The sequence below is a fragment of the Amphiura filiformis genome, chromosome 1 (assembly GCF_039555335.1).
Source record: "Amphiura filiformis chromosome 1, Afil_fr2py, whole genome shotgun sequence".
Classification (NCBI taxonomy): Eukaryota; Metazoa; Echinodermata; class Ophiuroidea; order Amphilepidida; family Amphiuridae; genus Amphiura; species Amphiura filiformis.
In genome coordinates, this window is record NC_092628.1 from 99450099 (window position 1) to 99462768 (window position 12670).

General features: G+C 32.5%; 1 protein-coding gene across 1 annotated transcript in view; it reads right to left on the minus strand.

The window, feature by feature from the left end:
• Window positions 1-1325: 1325 nt before the first annotated feature.
• Window positions 1326-12670, minus strand: part of LOC140159926 (uncharacterized) — an 84435-nt gene continuing 73090 nt past the window's right edge. Inside the window, exon 3 of the mRNA XM_072183222.1 lies at window positions 1326-2852. Coding sequence (XP_072039323.1) covers window positions 2745-2852 — 108 coding nt within the window. The 3' untranslated portion in view covers window positions 1326-2744. The remainder of the gene's footprint in view (window positions 2853-12670) is intronic.

Genomic DNA, 12670 nt, shown 5'->3' on the forward strand with positions numbered 1-12670 from the left:
ACGTTTTCACGTGTTTTTGTGGGACCTAAGAGCACATCAGACATAATTATCGAATTGGATTTTGAATACGAGGAAATATTGAAATTCGTGATACGTAATACACATTTTATGCAAATTATTAAAAACTGATATCTTGGAAATTTAACAGTCCTCAAAGTAAATGTATAAATCTAATGATATGTACTTAAAGTGTATCGAAAATTTTGACCTTTTGTATTGAAGATATAGATTTTTCCCCCAAAACACCAAACAAATCTTTAATATGAAAGGTGAACATTGTCAATTGATGGTCGGCTTTTAATCCAAGCTACATACATTTTAAGTACATATCATTAAATTTATAGTGTTTACTTCGAGGACTGTTAAATACAAAAAGTATGAAAAATGTCAAATTTTAATAATTTGCCATAAAATTTGTATTATATCGCGAATTTAAAAAACAATCAAATATATTTGATATCAGAAGGACATTCTTTGTATATTCAGAATGCAATTTGATATGTCTGATATGCTCTCAGGTCCCACAAAAAATACTGTGCAAACGTTGCTATCCGATTCCTTAACAATAAAAATAATCATACTTGAAATAAAGTTCTTAGTAATGTATTGATTGAAATCAAACTTAAATCTTGATGTGTAAAAATCAACGGGAAATCATTTCTATTTTCACTTTAATAAAGCTTTCGTTTCGTTAAAATAGAGACGAAATAGAGACGAAAAATACATCATAGGTTACTTCAAAAGCTATAATATTTTTATTTTATTAAACAAAAATTTATTACATAAATTTCCCCCATACCTTTTTTATGCATATTAACCAACAAATTGATTTATATTTGTTTAATTCTAGTATGGTAATATTTTTGCAGCAGCGCATATATGATAAGTTGCAATAATCATATGGCGCATTAAATCTGAAGACGCCATGCATTGACACTCCTTCTAGATTCAAACAAATATAAATAAAATGTCAGCCCTAGTGGATAAAAGTACAAGAGGAATATTATTTAACTACATCTAAGCTGTGTTTACAGGTGTGTTAGAACAAAATTATTCAAAAACTAACATGCCTTTTAAGTTGAACTTAATAATATAATTCTCGCAATAACTTGGTGGTTTATTGAATCTTAACATTTAAAGTTTAAATTACTTATTTCAAACATTATTCGAACGTGAACATGGTGAGCATTTTAAGTAGTTAATAGATTGATAAAAATCAATTATGTTTATTTGATTTTTTATTATAGTTTGATTTATCTTCCTTTTTACATACATTTGTTAATCGTGAAGAGTAGTAGAGTTATTTAATAATCTTAAAGTTTTAACATATATATAACTCTTCATTATTTATTCTTATGTTCATACCTTTATCATAGCTATTAAATTTATGTACATATTAAATCATTGTACGGGATGTGAAGATACTTCCTTCAAACTTGCATACATGTTATATTATTTATAATTGAACTCTACAGCATATACAAGTACTGATGTATTTATACTAGAACATTGTCTATGTCACAAATAATGTTTAGTTGCCGATCTCAGCGAATTAATAATAATACTTTGAAGAAAAATAAGATTAAAATGTATATCTATAAGCAACACATCTAATTACAACATTCAACAGTTTACTAAGTGCGAAAAGCTTCATAGTTTCTTTTTCCTCAACATCTGCAAAATATATGAATCTCTCGGATATACACTTATAATTCATTCCAAATAATAAAGAATCTACGTGGTATAGATTCACACGTCTACACTCATAACTCAAAACTATCAGTAATCTTTCATTGCACACAGTATCAATCTAATGTACATCTGAAATCATAATACTCAATTCTCACTTAAACAAGGTTTAATATTTTACAATTTGCGTTTGCAATTCTATGAATTCTTTCAATGGAAAGTTTCATATTTTACACATATCGGTGTCGTCTGCTTTGCATCACAATAACAACACAAGTATCAATCCCTTGATTTGACATTAAGACGATATTAACTTAAATCACATGAAGGTATTAGATTTGAAGAAGTAATTCATACCAATACACATCATGTGATTACATTTATTCGTAACAAGATTCAGAATATGACGGGTTAATAGTGACACTTAATAATGAGATACATGTTCTTGATCCAAATATATATTCAGAATTTTGCGTTAATAAAACCAACTCTTCATCACCCTGTCATGTGTAATAGAAATATCACTTTATTGTTATCACGCAGAATTTCAACGCACCTCAAAGGCATGTTCAGACATAATAGCAGGCTTTCAAACACAATCTACTGTGCACTACATATAAATCTTTTCATTTTGTACCCTTGTAATCGTCTAATAATACATCTAACACATTTTGAAAATTGACATAGCTGTAGAAAATATATATTTTCTGTTCACTTTTTGGTGTAACTCATCTTCAAACAAACATTAAAAGAAAGACCGGTAAAAATATCAGGACACGTGGCCAATGATAAAATTTGACACAGTTGCGAATTCAAAAGCGTGTGTGTAGTATCCCACCCGGGTATCACATGGAGAAAGGTTGGAGACCGTTTGTGGGGAATCCTGTTTCCGTTTTAGTAAACTGATACAGTTGTGCGTCTTGAAGCTGTTGATGCCGTCTTCTGTTTTATCGGTGGACACTTACAGTCTTTTTTGGTTTATTTCTAACAACTGAAAGAGGGCTTAAGGGGTTATTATAGGATTCATTGGAAAATCTACCTGGCCGCCTGAGTCGTTATTTCCGTTCCGATTCTATCCGGGATTCGTCCAGAACTCGAATGAGTGAATCGCAGTAATCACGGAGGTCCACTAGTAATTGCCTAAGTGTCGTTGAAGACGAGTCCTGTAAAAAATAAATCAAAAAAAAATATCAAGGTAGACAGGTTAGAGTGTTGTATAGCAACCTTGGAGTGCTTCGTTGTATGCACTATAAGAGTGGTATGCAGTGGTACCTGAACCTAAGGCAAATTATAGTAATGAGTTATATGAGTTCAAATGTAATGGCATTTTGATTTTTAACATGGTTTTAGTCTGAGTTAATTTGTAAATGGTTCATACTTCTGTTGCCATTTCATCATACTAACTAACCCATTGAGTAGAAGTTAAATGATCTGTTTTTCAAACAGGATTAAGTAATGAGAAATGAAACAAAAATATAAGCAAATTGGATACAGTTATTATTAAACACAGCCCTAAACAACAACCAAATCTCACATCAGATAAAACGGGATTGTATCTTGAATAGAATATTGTAGTAAAAGAAGTGCTTTATGAATAAAATGGGCAAATCCTTTTATATATCTGAAAGTCACAAATATTGTCAAACAGAAACTATAAATACCACAACTCTAAACCAAAAGAGTGAAGTTTGTGATGAATAGCATTGATTCAAGAAGATGACCTACATATCTTAGAGCCAAATAAGCACTTCGGCATCTAATCCATTATAGTCTTCATGAGACTACAAATTGTCGTTATGGCTGGTATTCAGTGATAGTTATTATTTGTTTAAAGATATCTTAAGGGGGTACTACACCCCTGTGGTAAATTTGTGACTATTTTTGCATTTTTCTCACAAAATAATAACACACTGATAGCAAAAGTATATTATTGGGGTAAGGAATCCAATTATTACACTGAAATTCTAGTGAATCAAGACAAGCGCTTCAGTATATATGATAGGAAACGAGGTACATCCTAGCGGTACCTTATTTCTTATCATAAATAACAAACCGCTTGTTTTGGGTCACTGAAATTCCAGTGTAGTAATTGGATTCCTTGGCCCTATAATATACATAACTTTTGTTACCACTGTGTTATTAGTTTTTGAGAAAAATGCAAAAATAGACGCAAATTTATCGAGGGGTGTATAGTACCCCCTTAATAAGCACCGATACAGAACATGATTGTTATAACATTGTTGATATCATGGAAATAATTACTGCTGTCAATCATTAAATCATCTTGTAGCATGGCTGTATTCATTAAAGTTGTTTAATGATGCTTTTATAGTTTCATTCTTTGTCAAGAATACATTGATAACAAAATATTAAATGTATATAGAAAATGAAACAAAATTATTATAATGACTATTGGTATTTCTCAGTAGGCTCATTAAATACCCAGTAACATTTTACTCTCTCTCTCTCTCCCGCGCTTTCCCTCGTCCTCTTCCTAACTCTCTCTCTCTCTCTCTCTCTTCTCCCTCACCCTTTCCCTCCCTCGCTCTCCCTCGTCCTCTTCCTAACTCTCTCTATCTCTTTCTCTCTCCCCCATCTTTCTTTCATTCTCTTTTTGGAGGCAATGTCAAAATATTGTCTTGCTTCCGGATAAAGTATATTTGTCTTCAAGATTTTTTCTAAAGGAGTTAAAATCAATCGATGATATCTGGTAACTTTATTGTTTTTACGTGAATACATAGTTTTCTTACATGGCATTCCTTAATTTCATATAGGTTTTAAGGCAGAAGTGTGTAACACAATGAATTGTTGAAAATTGAGGATAAAATGTAATTTTCTGAAAGTCAATTGAAGCCAATCGTGGCTAATTGGTCGTCATAATATTTTGAAACGATGATATTACATCTTGATATCAAAATACCTGGAGCCTTTTAAAATTTACACCTTAACGGATAAATTCCTAACACTACTAATTTGCATCTCAAATTGATTAATTTTAATCATGATTGACAGAACGTGAAGATCATTTGACCTGATGTTCAACGAAACAACAAATCTCGAGTATTTCTAGCATTATATATCTTTTTCTGTATTGATACGCAAAGCTAATGCATATAGACACCGATCACGTTAAGCGACACGAGAGCCCACTATATGGCATTTTTAATGCAGATTAATCTGTTTCCAAATGCACTTAAAACAATCTCATATATAGTAAACAGAGGGTACAAAGTTTTCTTATTGACACAAAATACAAGCAACACAAAATAGTTCTGACAATTGTATTTATTTTATAGGAAATGTTCAGAGAATTTCAAAAAATTCATTTCATTTCAAGAACTGCAATTTTTACTTAAATTTTGTGATTAGTGACAAAACCATGTTGGGACACAGCTTCTTTAGTTTTTGGAGCACGCATAGGTTCACATATTTATGTTGGTATATGCATTGTAAATTGAGATTTACTACTGAATGTTGACAAATACAATAGACTTGTATGCAATATGTCTCATATTTTCTATATTTTGATTAACTTAAAAAAAAAAGAAGTTGTGCTTTTTGAGGTAAAATCAAACAGAATTGAGATAAATATCACTGTTTCTCATTTACCGTAGATTACAACCACAGCTGTGGTTCACAACTTACAGTGCAAAGTGATTTGGTGCTTCAGATCAATTTAGTTTCAGAATGTCGTGTAGATGGCCTCAGTATTTTCTGGGCGATTGGATAATCGACAAAACGCCAATGGAAATAGAGCGCTTGTTTGAGCAAATTATTTTCACTTTGATAACTGCCGCAAGAGCTAATATTGTAGACATACATGTACGTTGGAGATAGGCATGATGTACAAAAGTATGTTACGGTACTTATACAACTGTTTACATTGTGATTACTAAGGAAACAGACACAATTAAAGAGCACTTCTTTCAAGATTTAGCATCAGTATTACAATAGTACATTACTCGAATAAGTAAAGCAGAACATTAAAGACGATAAAGAGTATTTAGCTCACTTCTCCAATCCGTTATCTATTTGGTATCAGGGCAGGGTCTAGCCATGGGCTCGATTTAAACATATACAACTTTTAACTCTTGTTTGTCCTCCAAATTCCAAATATATAGAGATATTTGAGGTCATGTTCATTGAATACAGAAATATTATCCCTTTCTTTGTTCTCATGGAGGTTGACATTACTTGACTACTGAGAAGAGAAAGGAGTTGGTTAGGACATCAATGTTGCAAAATTTCATGTGACATACCAGCACGTTCTTCTTATCAAATTCAATCTACGCATTTCCGCCATGCCAGACTCTCATTCAAAATGTATATTGACATTGGCAAAGCAGAAGGTAAAAAGAGCATTATATGGTAAAGTAAGGCGTGCAAGGGCTTGAAAATTTCATCATTGTTATTAATAAAAATGTGATTTTAAATTCTTATTAGCAATATTAAATACCCTTTGCGGGACATAATAGTTCTTCATATGTAATCGGTAAATTGTAATGTGAATCATGGCTGATAATAATACATGTATTATCCAAAAACAAATAGTATTTGAATTTTAGAAGAAGAAATTATTACGACTTGTTACATTTCTAGCTACCAAATGCTAAAGTAAATACAAAGTAAAAAACTATAGCCTTAAATGCATTAATCTTGCGATGAGCTGATTACATCTCTAGGCTATTCTAAGCCTATTACATTTTGTTTTCATCAATGCCTCGGTTCCTTTTAAAAAACTATCATCACTTACGAAGCGTCATTTTTTTTGTTAGCAGATGAATTGATTGATATTATCTGCGCAGTCCACGCTCGGTTTAGTCGAAAATTTCCGTTAAGGCATGAACTTGTCTTTTCTATGAAAATCGCATTTCATAATTCATCACCTTTTTATATTTGCGTTTAAGTGATATGTTTCGTTATTAAAGTAATGCGCAAGTGAAACTATCGTTTTATACGATTAGGAAATCTAATATTTAGATTGGACTAATTCGATTGTCAATTTGGTTGTCAATTGTACGATTGTATTCCAAACTGTAATAGATAAAATAAAAGAACGCATGTAGCTGTTTTACATACGATTTTATCATAAAATAGGAAAGAGCAAGGCAATGCAGGACGATTAACAATGTCATTTATATAATATACAACAAAACGGAAACATAAAATGGCAACTTACACCAGTAATCATCTGACATGTCTGAGACCAACAAAAACAAAACCCTAAAATAACCATTTTAGTTCATCAACACAGTCAGCTTTACTCGCATTGAAATCATGTGGTACACTTTATGGAAATATTGTTACCAGCAAGTTTCAGCTAAATAGCTGTAAAACGTAGAATATTTTGTGGTTTTGCAAGTTTCGTAGCTAGCACTAAGGAGACATAAATTCTCAGAACTCCAGTAGATTGAGTAGTTGTTTTCAGGTATTCCTCTGATTATGCGAGGAGTCTAGGCAAAGACTTTTTCATTACTTTGATAAGTCTATGCTTTGATCACCAATAGGCAGAAAACAGGCTACGCCGAAAGAAGTCGCAAAATAGAGTTAAATAATGGGATAAAAGAAGTATCCTGAATCTTGTCCAATCACACCACATGCCCTTTCCACCTGCTTTAATAAGTTTGATTAATTCACCTGTGGCGTTTTGTTTTTACGATTGTTTTTTGTATTGGTGCGGACTGGAACAAGGATATGGGCTAGGAACCTTACACTTTACTGTGAACGATCATCAGTTGTTGGCTACTAAATAATACACGAGCCATCGCCTTAACATTCATTGTATCGTTTTTGTATAACATGGAATTATGTTTAGCAATCGATATCATTACCCTTTTCAATGCTTGCATGTAAGCAAATAATATACACTCATGGTAACATGATACTCTTAATAATACTATGTGTACTAAATGTGTTGTGGGTAGATTTCCCATTATGCATTTTTAAAATTACTGTTAGAATCTAACTTGTTGACAATGTTAAAATTTTATTAAAAAGGTTACATCCTGATACTCAAATTGATGAACACAATTCATTTAACTTGGATATATTCTATAGGCGATGAATGATATACAATAATAGCATCAAAACCATTTACAATGTGTAAAACATGATATCACATGAAAAGAAAAACATGAGACTTCACGGCTATCGCACATTCAATGTGTTACACTGTGCTATAACATAACGAATACTAAACAATTCAAAGAAAATGAAACAACTCGATGTTTCCATTTCATTTAATTCAAAATATTGGTAAAGAAAACCATACACATGATGTACAGACAGGTGAAACTTGATATTAGAACATCCTCCTTGCAAATTAAAGGTATTTCGAAAGTATGTAGATCTGGAGCACGGGAGGTATGGGTAATGTATTGAACAGTTTTGCCGTTAACGAGTCGTCGTTATTGGTAAGGTGTATTTGAACTGGACATTTGGCACCTAGTTCACGAAATTTAATTTGTGAGTAACCTTATCTGCATCCTACCTCTGGGGGTCTGAGTTTCTTAATGGATCTAACATTGTATTGTAACTCACCATGTCTCCGATTGTAAACCCATGTATAAACAAAACATGTAAGTGATGCAATAGTATAGAACATAAAGAGAATTGCAATAGCGTAAATTAACTCGCAAGACACACCAAACCTAGCGCTGTTGTACACAATGCGTCAGTAACCATATAGTACTAGATTATTTGCATACAATTTAAAATTGTCTCTTGATGAAACATGACTATAATATTAAAGAATGTGGAGAAAAATCCCAAAGAATAACGCGTGAACCGTGCGTACTACATTTTCTGACATTTGAACACTTGGCAATAATACTGTTCCGAATGTAGACGTAAGTGACATACTTTGAATTCTAACATCGTTTTAGTCTGAGTCTGTTTGTAAATGGCTCTGTTGCCATTTCATTACATTAACTTTTTTAAACAGGACTTTTAGATACAAAAATATGAGAAAATTACGAGAATTTCGAAAAATGTTAGCACAATATCCAAAGGTCTTGTGGTTCCTTAATTATTGTCCAAGGTTTTCTACATTTTGACCAAAAGGATTTTTCTATTCAAAGTTCTTTGTATACATAAGACTTTATTCGCCAAAATTTATGCTTTTTGAGGTAAAGTCAAAAAGTATCACCACAGATGTGGTATCACTGTGTCAATCACAGTATATCGGTGCTCTAGATCAATTTCGTTTCAGAACGTCATGTAGATGGCTGCAGTATTTTGTGTGCGATTGGATAAATTATGTTCACTTTTGAACACTGTCACACGGGCTAATATTTTGGACATACATGTACTTTGAAGATAGGTAGGATGTACAAAAGTATTTAACGGACTACATGGACTGGTTACGGGTACACGAGTACACGAGTGCACGAGTACACGATTACGGGGTTATGGTTAAGGGTACAAGATCGGAAGTGCGAAAACTTCCTTAAGGATATGACAACCATGACAACAAAACTGAGCAATAACAAAATGAAAACGGAAAAAAATGAAGAAGGAAAAAAAGAGGCTAATCAGGAAATGTAAGAAAACGGAAGGAAGCTAAAACATATGGGAACGGGATCAGATAAATAAATAACATGGAGACGGGAAATCACATGCTAAGCAACAAATACAACAATGGGAACAAAATATGAAGCAAACAAAAAGACATGCTACAAAGGAAATGTAAAAAACAGATTTAGATAAATAAAATTTAACTTTTCAATGATTCTACCTGTTCAGTGACTCCTCTTTGTTTTAGTAAACGCTTCAATTTACTCAGCTAGCGGGGGCCAGCTAGTTCATTAGACGGGAATAATTTGAAAAGGAACTCGGCAATTTAGTATTACTTGTTTTTTTATTACGTCCACACATGAATATTGATAAAGATGTCGATATTAAGAATTCCATTAGAGAAAGGGGAACTGATATAAGATTTTTTTAATGGCAAGTGAGTGACAAAAAGCACATAAACAGGTGAATAAAGAATACCAACATTACATACGCATAGAATATTTGCGTAGGCGAGATATCAACTTTAATGCATATTGGTTCATAGTTATTTTACATTATTGCGATGCAAGCAGTATATGAAACGCTTGTATTTTCTTTGCAAATACAATTCTAACTAGTAATGTTATGGTACCTTGTTGTCCTTGGTTACGATATGGTGAATAAAAGGTTTGTATTATTTGAGTAACAATATCAATAATTTTAATTATTTATTGGATTTACTCATTTCAGCCCCAAGTCAAAACTAAAACGGCAAATTTAATATTCATCATGTTCAGCGAAGACTATTTTCTGATTGAAAATGTGTAAAATCCAAGATTGAATGCCTTGAATCGGCGGTGCGGTTCGCCTATATTTTTAGGTAGTATATGAATATGACATAAGCAATTCAACTCTTTCAAAGATATAATACTTGAAGTTATTGCTCAACAAAGACACTTAATTTGGGACTATGTAACTATCGTGTCCCTCAGAAATGACTGTGAAGTTGATGAAGAATGGCCAACCTTATCCCTAGTCTCTAACTTATCCCCTAGACCGAATAACGCGGTGTCGAACTAAATATCAATGTTTTCCAGATTCAGACTAACTATATATTCAAAAAAAGATTGGCAACAAGAAGAAAAAGAAGAACATCTGGGCAGGGTCTAGCCATGGGCTAAATTGAAGCCTACACAACTTTTCCCTCATGTTATTTCCGTCAAACTCGAAATAAATATATATATATCAAGGTAATGTCCATTCAGAATTATTATCACTTTCTTTGTTCTCATGCAGGTCGACATTACTTGACTACTGAGAAGAGAAAGGAGTTGGTTAGGACATCAATGTTATATAATTTCATGTGACATACCAGCACGTTCTTCTTATCAAATTCAATCTTGGCATTTCCGCCATGCCAGACTCTCATTCAAAATGTAGATTGATAAGGGCATAGCATAAAGTAAAAAGATCATTATATGGTAAGGGCTATGAAATATTTATTTTATGTAAGGATTATCGTTATTAATAATAAAAAAATGATTTTAAATTCTTTGTATCAAGATTTCATACCCCTTTCAGGTAATAATGGTTAATATGTAATAGGCTTCAACGTAAAATTATAATGTGAATCATGGTTGTTGATAATAATATTTTCCGAAAACAAATAGCATTTGAATTTTAGAAGAAGGAAAATAGGCAAAGACTATTTTCATTACTTTGATCAGTCTATGCCCATATGCTTTAACCAATTTGTTTTTACGATTGTTTTTATATTGATGTGGACTGGAACAAGGATTCTACATATAGGGCTAGAATCTTACACTTTACTTTTAACAACTTTGTTGTCGGCTACTAAGTAATGCACGAGCTGTTGCCTTAAAATTCATAGTTTTTGTATAAACATGGAATTGTTTTAGCAATCGATTGAGCCTTTTCAAAGCTTGTATGTAACCGAATAATGAACACGCATGATAACATGATACTCTTTATGATGTATTAGTTACACCATTTTGTACCCAAAATGATGACGTTAATTCATATAACATTCTACAGGCGATGAATACTATACAATAGTAGCATTACAACAATTTACAATGTGCAAAACATATCACAAATGAAAACCTGCGAATTCACCGCTATTGCACACTCAATACCCTACACTGTGCTATAATATAGGCATTGGCAAAGTATTGAACAGTTTTGCCCCTAACGCGTTACCGTTAATGGTAAGGTGTATTTGAACTGGACATTTGGCACCTAGTTCACGTAATTTGATTTGTGAGTAACCTTATCTGCACCCTACCCCTGGAGTCTAAGGTTTTTCTTAATGGATCTAAAATTGTTTTGTTACTCCTCATGTGTCCAATTGTATGCCCATATATAAACGAGACATGTAGTTTACGTGTATTAGTGATGTAATAGTATAGACAACAAGGTGAATTCAAGGCGACATGCCAAAACTGACACTGTTGTACACAGCGCTTGTGAAACCATAGAGTACCAGATTATTTGCATATAATTTAAAAGTGACTCTTGTTGAAACATGACTATAATATAAAAGAATGTAAAGAATAATCCGAAACAATAATGCGTGAACCACGCGTACTACATTTTCTGATATTTGAACACTTGGACATAATACTGTTCAGATGTAATGACATACCGTACTCTTTCCGAGTACGTTCAAGATTTATTGAACAATAAACGTAATGTGATAAGACTATTACAAGGAAGGGCTGAATAAGTCTCATCTGAAAGGAAATCACTCATTCTAGTTCTATTCCACTACTTAAATAGTGCGTGTGGTTCCACTAATACTCTATACTTTACGATGGATTGCAACAAGCTGTTTGATTACGTTTCTGGTAATGTTAGTGTCTTTATTTACAGTGCAATATTTCCCTTCTCGCTGATGTAGTGTTGTCGAATTGTAGGTTAAAGAAACAAATTGGTTTTTTTTATTATGAAATTCTTAACTGAATTTAAGAGACCAAATTGACTCAGATGAGTACAATTAGGATGCAATGGTAGTTCTTGATATTAGCTTTCAAATTGTGAGAATTCACCACCTTTGTTATTAACCACATGTGAAGCAATGAGGAATATGAGTACTTGAAACCTTTGCATCGTCACGTGGACGTGATAAAGTGAGGAAATTCGCAAGAATCGTGTGATTCGCACATCTGAAATTACCATACAACAAATATAGGCAGGTTGGAACCATAGGTTATCAGATTCTCTGATTTACAGACAGATTAGCAAATATCAAATACTCATGTTAAATTGGTCATACGCTTCAATCAAATAGTCACGATTTTATTTTTACAATATTTATTGGTCTGCCAGTAATTACAAAACGTTTATCTTAATTTTACTTTTTTTTATCATTTCATTTGAAGAAACGGCGATGTTACAGTTACAAATCAAATGGCGTGTCATTATTTGGGCGAACTGGGGGCGTAACTTCTCTATTTTGAAATATATT